The sequence below is a fragment of the Lagopus leucura genome, unplaced genomic scaffold, assembly GCF_019238085.1.
Source record: "Lagopus leucura isolate 7727_CA_CO unplaced genomic scaffold, USGS_WTPT01 Super-Scaffold_1, whole genome shotgun sequence".
Classification (NCBI taxonomy): Eukaryota; Metazoa; Chordata; class Aves; order Galliformes; family Phasianidae; genus Lagopus; species Lagopus leucura.
The window spans coordinates 21,546,534-21,565,163 of NW_024962250.1; the positions used below are offsets into that span (position 1 = coordinate 21,546,534).

Here is an 18,630-nt window from a genome sequence, read left to right on the forward strand (position 1 = left end):
CGCCGCGCCGCCCGCGGGCTCCGCCGGCCGAGCGCAGCGCCGCGCCCCGGCCCCGCCTGCACACTGCCCCGCCGCCGCGCTCGCCGCTGAAATTTTATACCTCCCTCCCATGACGTCCCCGGGACGGGGCTCGCGCGGGGGAGGGAGCTCCAAGCCCGGCCTTCGCCCGCGGCGCCGCGCTGATGGCTTCAGCAGGCGCGCGGCGATCGCCGCCCTCCGCCTCCTCCTCCTCCTCCGCCGCCGCCCCCCGCGCGGACGGCGGCGCCGGGCCCCGCGCCTCGGGCTGGGCCCCTCCGACGTGGCCGAGGCGGCCTCCGCCGCGGCGGCGCGCGGGCGCCCCCTTCTGGCGGCGGGCGAGAGTGGGGCCGGGCCCTTCGCGGTGGTCCGCCGCTCCGCCCCTTTCCAGAGCGGCGAGATCGCGTTAAAAGCGGCAAAAATACCCCGAATAGTTTCCCGATGCGGTTTCTTTCCGAGAGGAGGAGGGAGGGGCCGGGGACCAGTGGGCCATGCGGCCCCAGAGGCGGTGGTGGGCGCCGCGGGGCCCCGCGCTGGCGACTCGCGGAGGGGCCGGGGCAGCCGCCTCGCGAGCCTGCAGCCCGCAGAAGGGGTTCGGCGGGCGGGATGTCGGCCCCAAGCGCTCACCCGGCTCCGGTCACGGGTTAGGATCACACCCTCAGGTCCCCATGGTCTCCTCTCCCGGGGCATGGCCCGCTGCTCACTCGCCCCGCCTGGCTTCCAGCCTGCCCGCAGCCTGCGGGCCCTGTGTCCGCTGCTCTCGTTCCACACCCTGCGCTGCCCACTGCCGGGCCCTCCGAGAGCTCAGGTGTGCCCTAGGGATGCTGAAGGGCAGCCCAACGCCCTTGTGGCCAGCGTGGTGCCTGGGGAGATGCTTTTTCAGCACCATGGGTCCTAGTTGGGAGCATGGCTGGCGGGGATCTGCTGCTGCTGGGCTCCCCTGCTCGAGCTGCAGCTGCCAGGTGTGGAAGCCCATAGGGTGGCTGGAAGCATTGCACTCGAGGGGTCATGTATTGGAGGCCACGCTGACCCGTAGCTCTGGTGGCTCTGGGATGCTTCTGCTCACTTGCCGCAGTGCCACATGGTGAGTTACTGGCCAGTGCAGAGATAGGAATGGGAATTGTGAGCTGATGAGGGCAGCTCCTCCATGTCTGGGCCCGGGTGTAGGTGTCAGTAAGGATCTTGGCATACTGTGATGGATGTGTGAATGATATTGGCTGCTCACCCAAGGCTGGGAGCTTTGTCAGCACGAGGGCGACTGAGATGTCCTGTAGGAGGGGGTAGGGCAGCTGTCTCTTGCTATGGCAGCTATGGGTTGCTGTGTCTCCCTGCAGCAGCACGATGCCTGCAGTCCCATGTCAGGCCAAGAGCCCAGCTAGGCGCCCTTCAGCACCCCAGCTAAGATGGCCATTGTTCTCTCTCACTGAGCAATGTGTGGGCTCCCCACCGCAGCTACATGTGCTGCTGAAGGTGGCTGGGAGCAGGGCTCAGGTGTGATGGCTTTCTCAGGCTCCCAGGCTTCCTCTGTGCAGGCGGAGGACAAGACACAGCGCTTCATAGGCCCGGTTAAGAAGCAGTCAGCAGCACAGTGCTGGAGGGCTCTCTGAGTCCTGCTCCGCGCAGCCAGGTGAGTGAACCCATGGGTCCTGCTGATCTGTGACCTGTTCCAATCCCTCCTGCGGCTGCAGCACCCTGCGGCTGCCTGTCGGAGAGGGGGTGGGAGATGCAGGGCTGTGTGCCCGTGGCTCCTGTGGTGAAGTGTGGAGACAGTGAGTGGTGCCCTTCTGCCTGGTGTGGATACTGAGCCTGTCAGTGACACAGAATCACCACAGTCTGGGGGCTGGCGGTGTGACAGCGCCCAACCGGCCTGGCTTCAGGGGAGGAAAACCACGTCTTGCTTACTGAGCTTCTTGAACATGAAAGGACAGATAGTAGCTTCTATTAGAGCAATTGATATAGCTGGAAAAAACAGACAAGCTTTCGGGCACAGATGTGCTGCGTGTATGGCTTTTTCCAGCTGCATCAGTGGGTCTCATAAAAAGTTATTGCCTCTGCCTACAAACCTCATTTCACTTAATTCTCGGATCATCACAGCTACAGCACAACTGCTTGAAAACGCAGGCAAGGAGCAGAAAGAGGGTTCTCTGACACAACGTCTTTAGACCTCCGAAAGGCCTCCAGCCAGACCACAGCTCCCAGCGAAGCCGGGCAGTCAGAACGCTACCCTGGAGCGTAGGGAACGGGCGGGGAGCAGCCTTCGGCTGCCGCAGCTGAATTAGGGAGCGGTGGCAGCTTAAGCTAATGAGGATGGCTGGAGGCTGCGAGGGGTGTCAGAGAAAGCAGAAAAATGCAGCAAATAGGCCGGGACCTTGTTTAATGCGTACAGCTCGCACGGGGCCCATCCGCAGCAACGCTATCTGCAGGGCCGGGCAGGCGGAGGGCCGGGCTGGGGCGGGCTCCGCTGCCGGTTGCTAAGGACGCGGGGCGGGCCGAGTGCCGGAAGCGGCGGCGGCGGCGGCGGATGGAGGCTGAGCGGGAACGGGCAGAGGTGCCCCGCCGGGCGGGGGTGAGCGGGCCGGGGTGCTGCCGGCGGGGGGCGCCGCCCCCAGCGTGCCGTGCGGGTGGTGGTCGCGTTCCCCTCTGACCTTCCCGCGGCTATGGCCGCCTTCTGCGGGCCACCTGAAGCCGTGCGTGTCGGTGACTGCGTGCCCTTCGTTCCTCTGCCACAGGTGCCCAGGATGGGCCGGCGGGCTCGCCAGGACCTCTTCTCTGGTGAGAGCCTCAGCAGGAAGAACTCCTCTTCTGCGTCCACGGGAGAGGTGGGTGTAGCTCCAGGACATCCTCGCTGTGTCTCGCACGGAAGCTTGTTGCTGTCTTCTGAGATTCGTTCCCCCATTACGTGCCTTACCCTTCGAAGTTTATCCTTAGAGTTGGGCCCTTGTGGCTGCCCTGCCCCTTCCCTCGTGCTGCTTTCTGCACCGCGTGCAGGGTTCACAGAGCTGTTAAATGGGGTTCTGGTTCCTCGTGGTGAGGTGTGGAGTAGTAACAAGCAGACTGGGACCTATTCCTCCAGTCGTGGCATATCTTGCCATACATACATGCAGGCTTATTGTTTTGTTACCAGTGTCTCACCACCTGTGATAGCAAGGCAGAGTACAGGTAAGCAGATACTTCTCGTTTGCATTTGGCTTCTGCAGGAGCCAGAGTACAATTTCTGGTGGTCAATATCAAGCTTGTATAGCAACTTGTATAGCAACAGTGTTTTTCCATTCCTCTGCTCACAGGCTACAGAGGTCATGCTAGAAGCCAGCTTTGCAGCATGTGAGACTTTGTGATAATGTACAAATTCATTTCCCTTTTGACTTTGGAGATAGACTTTTGTTCAGAGTCTGTTCTTGTCAGTACCTCTTCAAAAAGTAGAAAGTAGCTGCCTGGAACCCTTCTCTCACAGGAGGGTGAGGGACCATCCTATAATAACCCAGAAGATAAGAGCTGAACCTTTCAATCTGATATCTTAGTGCTGCAGAATCCTCAAATTCTACGTGGGAGTTCACTCTCTGATGTTTGCATGGCTTTTCCATAGCATTTCCTGCTGAAGTGAGCACCAGTCAAGAAAAGACATACAGTGTTCTCCCTGTCACCTTCAGATGGACAAAAGGCTCCTAAGATTTCCAGCTTACTGACTGTGATATTTGTGTAAATGAGAATAGTACTTTGGTTTTTGCAGTGCCTGTGTTTCAATTTCCAGCATACCATATCCTTGGTTTCTTTGAACTGCAAGGCCAATTTGCTCTGCTGAGCACTCTGGTACCAACTGAACTTCAAGTTTCTGAGCCCTGGGCCTTCTGTCTTAGGAGCGGCTGCTTCTCTGTGTCATGATGGAACTCTGAGTTGCTGTATCACACTCATCTGTCCCAAAGTATTTTCTGGGCATTTGTTTCCTTTGAGTCCCTGCTGTGTTGTTGAAAATATACCATTACAGCTTCTCTTAAAATTACACTGAATATCCTTTTTTTTTTCTTTTTTCTTTTTTTCCCCTTCTTTACCCCCCTGAACAAAGTATGCTCCTTTTTCCCTTTGATCAGCATAACAGAGAATCATCTCTTCCCACCTATGTGTTCTTCTCCCTCTGGGTATGCTAGGAGGTCAAGAGGAATTCTGGGAGGGCATTTGTGGAAGGAAAGGCCCATACTAAGAACAGACCTAAACTCTATAGGGTTTGTAGCACTGCTTCCCTGCCACCTCAGGAAAAAAGTGAGTGCTCTGGTTTTTAGAGTTAAATCACTTTCCACTGGCAACTGTTTTTGGTGCTGCTGTGGATACTGGAGAATGAAGAAGAATATTTACAGTAAGAGGAATAACTGATACTCGCCAAGATGTCTCTCATCCAGTTGAGGCTGGGCAGTCGTCACTGTCTATTTCACGTGACTAGCTGAAATTATTCTAAAATCACCACATGCCTTGGGTAGGAAGGGACCTTAAAGCCCACCCAGTCCCAGCCCCTGCTGTGTGCAGGGCTGCCCCCCACCAGCTCAGGCTGCCCAAGGCCCCATTCAGCCTGGCCTTCAGCACCTCCAGAGATGGGGCACCACAGCTTCTGGGCAGCTGTGCCAGTGCCTCACTGCTCTCTGAGTTGAAAAAATTCTTTCTCATATCTAACCTAAGTGTCTCCTCTTTTAGTTTAAAAACATTTGCCATTGTCCTGTCACTATCAGACTGTATACAGTCTCCCTCCTACTTATTAAGTTCCTTTTTAGTACAGGAAGGCTGTAATGAGTTCTCTCTGGAGCCTCTCCCCAAAAAATCTCAGTTCATGCATACTAAAGAGCTGAATGTACCCTGTGAAGAAGCTCAGGAGATAAGACGTAATCCCCTGCTTTACCAGTGAGTCCTATGACTCTCCCAATTAGCAAGAGACCTCAGCAGCAGGTGGTTTCATCCGTGCTTTCTTCCATCTGTCACTGAAGCACTAGAAAGGCATGACAGGAGATGCTAGATGTTTGCAAAGCAAATGTAGCTTTTTATGCATTTATTTTGGTAATTTAAAAAACCAAAGTAACAGTGGGACTCATAGGTAAAGAAAGTCTTAGAAGCCAGCTGGTGGGGCAAGCAGGTGTTAACATCGGTTTGCTTCTAGTTGAGAGTGGCTCACTCTAATTGTTCTCTCATCGCAATTGGCTTTGTGGACTGATTCCCTGCCTGGAAAAGGATGGAGGCATGTGGTAGGACTGCAGCTGATAGGTTGCAACTTACTGTGGTTGTGCTTAGTATGGCTAATGTCACAGAGATTATAACGGGTGTGGAGAGATCATAAAGATTCCCATCCTTGGACATCCTTGGAGAGGAATAAGAAGTAGAATCTTCTGACTGAAGGCAGTGAGCTTTTCAGCAGTAAAGGGTGAGGCCTTCCACGCCTTAAACAGTTCAAATATGTTATTACTGGATCTTAACCACCAAGAAGAAAACTGTGTCAGTAGTCTCCCTTCAGACAGTTCTTTGTGTGCTGTTAACTGAAAGCCTTGGAGCTACAGGAGAAGAGACAAAATGCACTGTATCCTCAGCCTTTTCCTTTGTTCTGGAATTGGAAGCCTTTCATACATGGCCATGGTTGGTAAGAAAAAGAACATTTAATAGAACTGATCTCGTGTTTTCCTTCACCCTGGACTGGCAACTGTGTTCTACTTTTCTGGAAGCTTGGCTCATCTCAAAAGTGTGGGGTCAGCTGTTAAAATGGGTGTCTCATTCAGCCCACTGGTCATCTTGAAACCTTTTCAAGGAGCATTACTAAAAGAAACTACAAAACAAAAACAGCATAAAAACAACCTGCCATATTTTTTTTTACTAGGACTCACCATAGTGGGGGAGGTTCCATGTAATTATTTCAGCAGATTTTATTCCTGTTAGTGATTTTGAAGACAGGTTTATCCTAAGCCTTTGTTGTATTGACACTTCTGTGGGAAGTTTTCTATTTGGGATAGTGATTCTGTCCTTGGTAGTACCTCAGGGTTTTAGGACTGTTTTAGGGGTCATCTTGATTTTCATTTATTTATTTTAATGTTTGTCCACCCAACCTCCACTCAGCTCAAATCTGTGATGAGAACACCTCATTTGTCCTCGCAGATGTCCTCACTTCTTGTCTTTTCTTGATGCCAGTAAGCACTCTGGATGTGTTTTACAGTCAGAACAGCTTGCTTGAAGGAAGCAGAAAGTACCTGTCTGTCCATGTTTCAGCTTTTGGACTTACTACAAGGAAATCACTTTGTGGAGTGAACTCATTTAGCATAATTAAAAAGATCTTTGTTTTGAAGTCAATAAGCAAATCTTCTGAGTTGGAGTGTAGATCTTATCAGTTTACCACAGATCTTTTGTTGACCTGGACTCTGTCTTCAAAAAGAGACTTCAAACAATGGTACTGTCTGTCTTCTTTCACAAATGTGTTGTGGAAAGCTGTTCCCTCGGACATAACTGCAGTCTCTTGTGCCTTGTAGCCTGCTATACATCCCCCAAGCTTTATAAAGCAACGCAGTATCTTAGTATTTTTTGTCTGCCTGTTGTGTATATGCATTGTTTGCTCTTCTGCAATAAATTCCTTAACTGTAGTAGTCTCTCTGATTCCTCTGGCCACATCTGTTTGATAGCTCCCATTCCTGTGTGGAATTATCTGCATTACCTTCAAATTCAGACTCCTTGAGGAGCTCCTTAAAGGTCATTAAGCTGACAGTCAGCCATCTAACATGCAGAGCATTCCTGCTTTTTCAGAAGTACAAGTACCAACAAACAACAGTGCAGCTGTATACTATTTCAGGAGGCAAGAAGGAACATGATTATTTGCTGTAACTGGTGCAATCAGCATCCTCCTGCAGCAATGGTTGTGCATGTTCCTGGTCTTCAGAGCTCCTTGGCAATTTAGCAGGCACTTCTTGAGCACCCAGGGGAATATGCTGTAAATGGGAATTCCTAGAGATAAATTTACTTGCTGCATGCCAGAACTCTGCATTTCAAACATTCATTTTCAGAAGAGTAATACATCCATTTTCCATTGGGAGGCCTTTCCCATCCCCTGGCTTGCTGTGTTACTTTTTACTCATCTTGACGGTATTGGGTTTCTGGCAAAATGGGACAGACTTGAGCTGGGGGTGTTATTTGTGCAAAGGGAGGGGTGGATGATGCAATGAGATCTGTTGAAGATCTTTGTTCTCGCGTTCTACCAGGACTTCTGGATGCTTGTCTAGAATAAAAGTCCTGGCTCTAGCATTGCTGCATCCAACTGCCTGAATGTTAGCTCAATGTCATTCACCAAAATAAAATATTCAGCCAGATTCAGAGCTCTTAAGGAGATTGGTTTGGAAAGCTGAGTGGAAAAGACTTCTGTTTAAATATGTCAGCATTTTGTTCCTTTTCTGTGTCTCCTCAGCAGGAGTGGGCTATCTGTTGTTCCATAAGAAATCAGTATGCAAAAATATTTTTGTATTATTCTGCTTAAGCAGTCCATTTTCTCTTTATCCTACTGTGGAGAGGCTCCCTTGGGACTTTGTTCAAGACTTTCTTGAGTTTCTGCTCTTACAAACCCTATGTGATGTTGTCAGTGTCTTTCTTGCAGTGCTTTGTAGATCCTCTGCAGAGACTGCTTTTTTGTAGGCAGTGCACCAGCCTGAAGGATGAGGTATACCAGGCTGTGCTGGGGGCCTCTCCTTACAGGCAGGACAAGGGTTACTTTCACATAATGGCAGAATTTGTCCAGAACTTTCATTTTCTTCTGCATGTTTTACCCAGGTCTGGGGAAAGGCTCTGTTCTTTCATTTCTGAAAGTGTGTTCTTCCCTCACACGCACAACCATTGCTAGGTTATGGCAGGTACCTGTTATCTGTAAGCATGCCTATGTAGTTGTAGTCCTAGAGTGATAGTTAAAAAAAGAATATTTCTATCTTCAAAAATCTTACACAGGCAAGTGTACAGACAAAACATTGAACTGCCTCCACTGTGTGCTGGGCAGATATTCCCACTAGTGTGTTTTACAGAGAAGCTCTTTGCACTTCTGCCAGTCAGCTTACAGATGCCCTGGTAGTGGCTTCAGGCCACATTCTTTAGGCTAACATGCTAGCTTCATTTAAATGGGACTCTGGTTGTTTAAACCAAGCAAATAGACAACTGCACATCAGTTGCTGAGGATGAAACCCGGATGGAAGAGTGCTCAAAATGGTTCTATAAATGCTTCTTTCCAGATGTCTTGTCCAGCAGGATTTCCTTCTGTGTGACTGTGAGTCCTGTGCCACCTGGGTTCTGTACATCTGGAGGAGCTTAGATCATGCTGGACCCCGCAGACATCTATTTGCTGTCAGATACAGGAATAAGGAGTCCCTGGTTAACAGATACACAGTTCCAATGGATCTTATTGGTTAGGTCAATCTGGTTTCATTTACTCTGCTTTCAGATACGGACACTTCTGTACCCTGCTGCCCTATTAACTGCATGTAGGCTCCCTCTGTCTTAATAAGGCCATAAGACCAAATGGCAACACAGAAACTAAATGGATTCAGATACCAAAATATTTTAATTGGAGATGTATTTATAAATTACATGACTTCCCTTCTCCACCAGAGAGATAATGCAGTCCAGATAAAGGTCAGGTGGATTAAAATAGTGGTTTCAGCCCTAGTCCCTGTACTGGGTCTTAGGATACCTATAGTTTCCCTGAATTATTCTGTTATTTCTTGAATTGTGTAGAGATTACTGAGTTCTTCAGTTGCCTTCTCCATGCATTTGATGCCTAACAATCGGTTGTTGCTGTGCTTTTTCTGGCAGCGTTAGTCGGAAAGATTCTCAGCTAGTTCACAAGTTTCATGGTAATCAACAGGCTGCTTTCTGTAGTTATTCATCTGCCTTATAACTAAGCTGTTCCCTTCTACAGCAGGGTTAACTAAAGTTCATATACTTATGCAATGCTGTTGTCAGCTAGGGCTATGTCAAGCTAACTGCTACAGCTACCACTACAAGTGGAGAATTTGACTTTGCTCAGAGTGTCTCCCAAAAAAGGGGTACAGTCAGCTGTGGTAAATAACTCCCAGCATGGCAGCTCCAGCATCTTTTCTGGGCTGGCATAGTTGCAGAGTCTGGCCATTCAGATCTTTCTAGTGTCCTACATGGGCTTTCTTGGATTAGGTTAGTTCTATTCTTGATCTTATTGTAGTATTTGTTTGTTTTTGTTTTTTAGTATTCCTTTTAATGATATGATTGCTGTCCACTTTTAATGCCATTGCAGTCAAACAGGCATGCTTTGTGGTATCACAGTATGTGTAAATGACTGGATATAAAACCTTACAGTAATGGGATCAACTTTGCACTTTGTTCAAGTGATTAAGGTTGCATAGCATATGCTGCTGAACAGTTCATATCAATCTTCAAGCTATTTTGTGCAGAATTAATTAGCTTTTCCTTTTAACTTCTTTCTCTCCTTTCCCCTCCTTATCCTTCTAGGATGAAGACCCTGAGGAAAAGGTTGACCATGTAAGGCTAGAAGCTTTCTAGGTAGATGCTGGCTTCTCTGAAGGGGACTAGTAAGGCTAACCTATTGATGTGCCTGGGGCCTACCATAGGAGGGGACCCTAGTGCTAGAGAGTAAGACGAAATCATTCCTGAGAGCAGTGCCTCTCCTGCATCTTCCATTCCTGTTGTTGACAATTTTTTGTCTTATTATCTGGAAGCAACTCTTATCAGCTGCTGCTTCATGTACTTAGATCACAGACCTTTGTGTGGCCATTGAAAAGGCATTCTGTTTTCATTTAAAAATCAGGACAGAGAGTAGCAGACGGATTACAGAACCTGTCTGAGGCTACATGTGCTGTCCACTTTGTTTAGCTTACTCCCACAACATGAAAACTTGTTTTAAGAGATTATGAAGTCTCACTGGTGCCCCAGAGGAGAAGGCCAGCCAGCAGTAACAGGATTCTGTGCTTGTGTATTTCCTGTGAGTCTTTCCTGGCTCGAGTAGCTCTTTGTATATGTTAGATATTTAAAGCATCCTTTCCCATATTTTCATTCTTTCTGCTGAAAAACTAACTCTGTCATAGTGTAGTAGCTCCATTCAAGAAGTTTAGAGCCCAGAAAAGAAACTTGTATCACCTGTCTCATTAATTCTGGTCTCAGCAGCATTTTGTATTGTAAGAATTGAGTACTCTTCAGTTTTCTCTGATGGTGCTCGAGATGATATTGTAGAAAAGATCCACTGAGTGTATTATATCCACTGGAAGCTGCTGGAGAGGGTCCAGAGTAGGGACACAAAGATGGTCAGAGGTCTCCCCTATGAAGACAGGCTGAGGGAGCTGGGCTTGTTCAACCTGGAGAGAAGAAGGCTGCGGGGTGACCTCATTGCAGCCTTTCAATGCCTAAAGGGAACCTACAAACAGGAGGGGAATCAACTCTTTGAAAGGGTAGATAACTGCAGGATAAGGGGAAATGGTTTTAAGCTGAGGGAGGCAAGATTTAGGTTGGATGTCAGGGGGAAATTCTTTACTATGAGAGTGGTGAGGTGCTGGAACAGGCTGCCTGTCCTTGGAGGTGTTCAAGGCCAGATTGGATGGGGCCCTGGGCAGCCTGGTGTAGCATTAAGTGGGGAGGTTGGTGGCCCTGCATGTGGGAGGGAGGTTGGAGATTCATGATCCTTGAGGTCCCTTCCAACCCAAGCCATTCTTTGATTCTATTAGTCAGCGACAGATGCTTCAGGACCCAGAGCACTCTTCCAAAAATCAGGCAAAAAGACTACCTGCAGATGGGTATTATTTTGGGAAGTACTTACCCAATAGCATTTTTTCATAATAATTGTCTTAAACTTTCTTATTTATTTATGTATTACCTCAGTGAACCCAGTCCTTACAGTTGTTTCACTGGAACTAATTCTACCTTTCATGCATTGCCTTAATTCATAGGTTCTGAAGAGCTGCTGTGCTGAGTGGTGGCTGGTCACGTGCTGCAGGCACCTTCTTGCTCCTGGCTGCACAATTTCATTAAAGCAACTAAACTGATTTGACTTCCACATGAACAATTGTTATTGATTTGGGGGTGTTGTGCAGTGGTGCCCAGCAAGGAGATGAAGTGATCCCCTCTCTAAAACTACTCCTATCTAGATAGCTCCTGCATACCTTATTAAGCAGCATGGTCATGCTTGAAAGTATTTTTTCATTTGTAAATGCCTGTGAAGGGCAACAAAATGGGTAACTGAGCATTGAGAAATCTGACTCATCAGTAGTCTGCTTGTAGGTTTTTAATACTTGTATGCTTAAAATGCCTACTGACTACTATTAATTGTATCATAGCCCCCTTCCAAACCAATTATTAGCAGAACTTTATATTGTGTGATCCAAAACTGTTCAGTTGCAGTATATCCCTTCCTTAGTCATTGCCTGGCCAAGCTGAAATACTTGGATTCTTGAATCATGTCCGAAGTTGGCCCCTTTGTCCCTCTGATGGCTCACGTAACCCTTCTCTGAACTCCCTTTGGGCTGTGCTGAGTGTTACAATCTGAACTCTTCCTGGATTTGGTCCCTTTCCTCATGCTGCTCTGAAGTTTGTGGCTGCCAGAATATCAGCAAACACCCAGTCGGTGCCTTTGATGTGAGCGTACCTGCTGAAGTCCTGCCCTGCGGCTGGCTGCCTGCTCAGAGACTTGTTTTGCATCCCCTGGCAAACCACTCATCTCACATCTGAATTTTTGCCAGTTGAGTCACTCGTTTGTCTGTGCCTTCCAAGGCTGCCTGGGACATGAAGCCAAAGGCCGCAAGGCTGATCAATGGTATAAGAAAAGGGTGTATCCCAATTTCTTAGTTAATTTGCAGAGGCAGAATAAGCAGGAGTATGAAAGTGGCTGGGAGCCAAGATTTTTGCTGGGTTCTCTTCCTGGCTTTGCCACAGGTTTGCTTTAGGGCCTTAGAGAAGTCGCTTCTTGGATTTGCTTTAGCCCCTGTTTAAAGGAGGGATAGAACTTCACATAGGAAAATTGTGGGGATTCCCTAAACACAAATCCGCAGAGAAGATACCTTACTCTCGTAGCAAAATCAATATTTTAGCCCACTGTAGGCCCCTGTGTAGTATGCAGATGATGTCAGATGGGGCTGGGAATTAAGGTGATAGAAAGAGGCTAGGAACTGCAATGTGTCTGAAACCCTGCTGTCCTGTGGAGTTCTGGCACCTCTCAGAGTTGTGGGAGAGCAAGCCCTTCCACTATCCTGGTGCTTCGGAGTTGTCAGTCACAGAGTAGGACTTCTTTTCTTCAGGGACCACCAGGGATGGAGGTGTTAATGTTGATGCTGAAGCCACGTGTTTTACACACAAATTCGGAGTTCAAACCTGCCATCTCCTTTCCCAGCTGGAAGACACTGATTCTATTGCCCTCTTCTTCTTCCTTAAAGATGTTTCTCACTATGAGCTGTTCTGGGTCTGAGAAGGCTCTCAGTCCCTTCTCTTGAAGCTGCTCCGCTTTGCAGAAGGGAACTGGAAGCAATCTTGGGCTGCAGGAAAGGGCTTTTGAACATTTGAGCAGAGGGGCATCTGTTCTAGGACTAATGAATCCAGCTGGGACCTTGTCCTATAGCTCTGTTTTGATAGACCTGCCATAGGTAGTCTTGATGGGAGAGAACACCTGATTTTTGACTCCTCACTAGGTGGTTGGTGACTTGTATGTCTCCAAGTCACTCAAAATTTGATGACATGCTTTAAGGCAACAATTGCAAAGAAATGAAGATCTGACCTCTCCAAAGGGGCAGCCAAGTTCTTCTGTAGTTCTAGATCCCAGTGCTTTTAAAACGGTTTGAATGGGAAAAAATGGGCTGTTGCTTTTTAGGTTAAGAAGACATGTCAAGAACAAATGTTTTCAATAAATGCTTTTGGAGGAACAGCTATTGAAGTTTTAAGTGGCTGAAATGTGAAGCCGATTGCAGACCTGTGTTGCTGAGTGACCCTGTTTGGTGAGGTTATATCTTTGCAACCTAAAATACAGTGCAAATGACTCAGGGACGCCCTGATGAGGAGCAGCCTGCACCGGCTGTGCAGTGCTGAGATGTGGCACAGCTTGGTTACCTGAAGTAAATAAATCTAGACTGTTTACAGAGTGGAGCTGACTCACATGAATCCTACTTGCAGGTGTGTCTGCACCTGTGGTGTAGACATGGCCTTGGGCTCTGTATGATCAGGGCCTTTAATCAGAGTGGTATTTTCCTAACCCATTTCTTATCTGAGCACAGTGGTTGGCACCCAACTCCGAACTCATTCTGTTGTCTGATCTGGTCTCAATCTGCCTTGCAGGTGCTCCCCTAGTGGTCTTCCCCACATTTCTTGCCCATTGCTTAGAAATGTGGAACTGAGGATCCAAACACTGGATGCAGTCATCTATGTGCTTTCTGGGGGACTTTATTTATGCAATAACAATGACATGGTTTTAGGCAATGTCCAGCCTCTTTAGTCCAGAGTTCATGACTTAAGAAGACGCATATAGTTGTAATGCAGCCTCTTAAAACCCTTTTTTTGATCTATGACTTGCGTGACAGTAAGATCTAGAGAATGTTGGTGAATGGGACAAAAAGTTCACATCCCAAAGACCCCGCGGTCTTACTGCATTGTTTTTCTCTCCAGCATCCTGCTCTTCCCTGTGACCTTCAACTTGTAGAAGAACTCTCACCAGAGTAAGGCTACTTTTTGTGTATAGTTTGTTGCCAGGGTTTTGCCTTCTTAGGCATTCAGCTGGGAGTGGGATGGACTGGCAGTAGCTCTTGAAGTGAGTGGCATTTCTGAGAATCTGGGAGGGTTCTCAAAGGCAGAATTTCCTGTAGCTAGGGCACATTTTTAATACCCTACTATATGTGTGCTTGTTCTGGACTGGACTAAGTATGTCCGTGTGTGTCCTAGTCGCTGTCATCTGTTTGGGTTCTTGCATTATGCTTATAAACACACTCCACCACTATCTGAAGCAGTACTGACTTTTTTTTACCTGCTTCCTTTTCTCAAGGATTGCGTATTTTTCTCCAGTGGCCTTCTGGTTACTTGTAGAGTTGCAGGGCTCCCAGCCCATTCCCGGGGACCGCACAGCTGGAAGCTGGCCAGGTTCTCCAGGAGGAATCTCAAAAATGCAGCTGAACTTCTGTTCCCTAATTAGGCCAACTTTCCCAGTGTGAGCCCCAGCACTGTGTGGCCCAAGCTCCCCAAGGCCTCCCGCTGCCTTTCTCCTGTGTACCCCAAGTGCCTGGCTGGCAAGGCAGCTCTTTTCAATTTCCTGAGATTATTGGGAGTCTTTTGATGACATCTACTCAAATAGCATTTCTAGTCCCCAGCTTTTTTAGTGGTATCCTTCCTGCTTGGCCACCTTGATTTGGATTATGGGCAAAACCTGAAAATCTCATGGAAAATAATTTTATTATCAGCTTTTCTTTTTCTTTCCACGCATTTATTTCATGCTTCAAGTGCTCCCAGGCCCATCTGAAGGTAGCAGAAGAACTGTAGGAGGGGTGTAGGTGGATGTGAATGTCTGTCAGTATATAGCACAAGGTAAAAGCAAGTGGGTTGAGAGACGTTTACATCTTGGAAGGCTGGAAGAGGCGCAGCCTTACAACTGTGGTTGTGAGAGGTTTCTACTTGGTAATCCTTTGCTGGTAGAATCAGATTATTTTGCACTGTTTTCATGCAGAGGAGAGCAGCAACTCTTGAGACAAGGTGTCACACACTGCAGTATGACAGCTTCCCTAGCAGGTGCAGATGCTACTTAGCCAGAGCTGACTGTTGTTTTAGGGAAGAGGTTCTTGTCAGCTATTAACCAAGATGAACTGTTCCTTTGCTTGCTGTGATAGATGTCAAAATATTTGAAGCCCCCCAAGAAATGTTTCCATCTCAAAAGCCTTTTCCATAATAAAGGGATGTCAGTGACTATGAAAAACAGCATAGTGGAAGAAATGAGAATCCAGTGTTTTCTGTTAGGCAGAAGTCCTTGGAGGAGACCATTACTTCTGCAGTCTGTGGATGTGATAAAGGCGGCTAGCAGAGATGGGCCACTTTTTTGCAAAAATACAAGGCTTGCATACAATTGGGAACAGATCCCTTTTTGATATCATATGTGCTTTGAGATGTGAATAGGTTGTGAATGTTATGTGGCTGCTTAGAAGTAGCAGGGCTGTTTGACTTACAGCTCCTTAACAAGCAACAGTCAGAACTAATTACTCAGGGCTGTTGGCGGAGATCAGCTTTCCAGCAGTCAGGGAGCCTCTGTCAACTTGCTGGAGGAACGGAAGCTCGGGTCTGGCCATACACCTTTCTTTCTGCTACATGGCCATTCTTGGATGAAAAGAAGGTGCTTACATGCCAAATAAAAATATTGCCATGTTTGTATGTGAAGGAGAACACAGATCTCACACATTTTAAGGAGTTGTACTGCACAAGAGAAAGACTGTGTGTCCTCTGTTGTGTACTGTCATTTGAGTCCCTGCCTCCTGCATAGAGTGCTTGTTGCTTCAAAGGAGTTGTCATGTTGGTAAAGATAAATTAATCCACATTTCCAGATCCTCCTGAGAATCTGAGGGACTTAAAATGCCCATAATCTGCCTATGTCATGGTGGGTCAGAAGCATCCTAACTAACTGGATCCTCCAGTTAGTTGCTTCCGTGAGGGAAGCAACACCCAGTTAGCACCTTCCAAGCTGCAGACATGAGCCGACAAGTAGCCTGGGAATTTCTGCCTTAATGAGGAAGCTGGATTAGAACCTTACATCTATCTGATAAGAAAGATCCTGAAGAAGAAGGTAGAATTTCTTCTTTAATAAAAGATAGATGGGATTCAGGTAAGCTGAGCAAGGCCAGTAGTTTTCCAAATGGGAGATAAAATCCTGATTGTGATGGTAGTATGAAAGCATTGATAAGAGTACCTGGGAAACCCTGCCTTCGGGAAAATGGCACCAAAATGAATTTCTGAGAAAAAATCAGCAGGAGATACAGAACATGGCAACATGCCTGAAAAAAAGAGAGTCTGCAGAAACTAAGATAGGGGAAATCTGGAGATAAGGAATTGACAACTCAAGCAGAAAAAGCAAGCCGTGGTGAACAAGTGATTAGTTAATGGTGTGAAACCGACTGAGCAGCAGCAGTTGAGAGAGCACTCTTTTGTCAGGAGCTGGGGGATTCTCTGTGTTCTGAACACTAAATCACTTTGGGTATATAGTTTTGTATGTGTAATGAAACTCTTGCCTTTGATATGGCAGGTAGTACTGACAGGTTCTGATCATTTTAAAGCCCACAGTCGTTTTCATCAGGAAGACGTGTTCAGGAGCACATTTGCTCCATGACAGAAGAACAGCGTCTTTCATTTCTGCTCTGCCTCCTCTGGCTTTGGCATTCTTCTCACTTTCTGTGTCAAGCTTGCTTGCAGTTGCAACTTTTCTAACTGTGACCATATTACGGCAATGCATAACATTGCATTCTCAATTGTAAATTACATTTTAGAAGTGGGAAAGGTAAGTTTATTTACTTGACAGGAGTGCTTGTGGCATGTGACCTTATTATGGCACTTTCCAGGCAACTAACAAAGAAAAACTATTTATTCTCAGCTGACAGGTAACGTTGCCTTTCCTGTTGCTAGTGTTCCTGTGGGCAGCTCAAAAAAAATTACCTGATTTATTGCAAGAGGAATAAAAGGGCTGTAGGTGTATGTGAAGTGTTTGTCAGCATCTGCCAGATATTCAGGGCTGCCTGATACGTATGATCAATGGGAATACATTATAAAATTGGAAAGACATGGGAACCAACCCCCTAAACACAGTGGAGTCACATCCTGTGCAAGGGCTGGGGCAGCCATTCTCACCACACTTCTATCTGAAGTGCCCGACTTTGCTCCTTCTCTTGGAGCTGAAGAAGGGTTTTGGTGATGCAGGACATAAATTGCCAGTGCACTGACGTGTCTTGGAAATGCAGTGTTTTCCCTCAGCCTTATGCCCAGGTTCTTTGGTTACATTTGTGTTCGGGAGCAAGGCCTGCTGGCTACTAGGGGAATGGTGCAGGGAAAGGAGGGAGAAGGGCTGTTTGCGTGGGAAGGATCAGTGTGGGAGGGAGTGTGTTTCTGAGGTAGGGGTGTGTGTAATGGGAATAGGGATGTTTTTGTGGGCACGCACGCCCATATGTGGTGTGTTTTTCCCCATTTTCCTGGGCTTTGGGTGTGTCCAGATCAACTGAATTCAAAATGCTCCTTTTTTGGCACTGTAGCCTCTTCTCTGGTTTGGCATCTTAAGAATCTGGGGAAATCATTTCAAGATCAGAAAACTCCATTCACTTGGGCCCCTGAAGGCTTCACATTCTGTGACATGGTCATTCCAGTCGACTGAGCTCTGTCCCCTGCGGATGAGCCCATATAAGGAGGCTGTTTCCTGTGTTTCACGCTCCCTGCCTGTCCCTCTGCCCTCCTGTGCTCCCTTTGCTGAAGAAAGCTGGTATTTTGGGACTGCAGCTCCTGCCTCATTCCTGCTCCCTGTTTATTTTTGGAGAATGACTATTTTTGCTCCTATCAGGGAGCTATGCAGGGTCGTGCCCCTTCCCTGCAGCAGGCAGTGGCTGCCCCTGGCAGGCTCTCTTCATTTCCCACACTCACAAACAATGCTTCTGTTTCAAGAAATAAACACAGCAGACCCCTACCATCAGAGGTTAGTTCATCCCCTTCTTCATCTGTGACAAGAGACAATTTGGCTTTGGCTCAGGTTTGACCCCACCTCACAAGCAAGCTTCCCTTGTCAGGTCAGAGATCCTCAGGAGTCACCCAGCCCATTTGCTTTCTTAATAAAAGCTTTGGGAGCTGTATGTCCTCTTTCCCTCACCCCAGATTAGACTTCTTTGCATTTACCTTGTTTTCCCCATTTTTGGACATTTTACCCCATTATCCTTTTTTTTCGGATCATTCCTTCCTGAGTCTGTTGCAGCTGGGCACCATCAACTGAAACAGACTGCCCAGGAGGTGGTGGAGTCACCATCTCTGGAAGTGTTCAAGAACCATGTAGATGGGGCACTGAGAGACATGGTTAGAGGGCACGGTGGTGATGGTTGGGCTGGATGATCTTAGCAGTCTTTTCCAACCTTTAATGGTTATATGATTCTGTGACAATCAGGAGCTATATGTAAGTATTTATCTACTGGGTTCACCTTACTTCTGCTTTTGGTATTGCACGTTATGTAGAACACTCAAGCTACTGCTGCATGAGGTGCTTCAGGCAGGGGGCTGGGCCCCAAACTGCAGAAGGCATTGGGCAGCTCTCACATGGTGGGCCTGGTATTTGGAAATTCCTGTTGTGAGCCCCAAGTCAAATTCTTGTTTTCTCTTGCCACGTGGCTGAGTGCCACACAAGACAAAATAGCAGGGAGTGTCTATAAGCTCTGAGTGAACTTTCCCTTTATCGTCCCAGAGGTGGTGATGGCAGGATTCATCTTGCCTAACGTTATAGGTCTTCGCTGTAGTTGTCATCTGACTTCCTATTCTAGTCAGTGGAGAAAAGCAGATCTTTCTAGGGAACGATTTGTCATCTAAAATACGATGTCCAAAATGTGTGCTGACTGACTTGTGTCCTAGCAAACATGTAAAACATAATGCTCCCAACTGAACTGTGAG

General features: G+C 47.5%; 1 protein-coding gene across 2 annotated transcripts in view; it reads left to right on the forward strand.

Annotated features, from left to right (window-relative positions):
* The first annotated feature begins 2,535 nt into the window (after window positions 1–2,535).
* Window positions 2,536–18,630, forward strand: part of IFT43 (intraflagellar transport 43) — a 43,788-nt gene continuing 27,693 nt past the window's right edge. The window contains exons 1-3 of one of the 2 annotated variants that reach the window (XM_042865466.1): window positions 2,536–2,581; window positions 2,745–2,834; window positions 9,490–9,519. In XM_042865466.1, coding sequence (XP_042721400.1) covers window positions 2,537–2,581; window positions 2,745–2,834; window positions 9,490–9,519 — 165 coding nt within the window. In that variant the 5' untranslated portion in view covers window position 2,536. The remainder of the gene's footprint in view (window positions 2,582–2,744; window positions 2,835–9,489; window positions 9,520–18,630) is intronic. The other variant, XM_042865456.1, reaches the window with a different exon arrangement.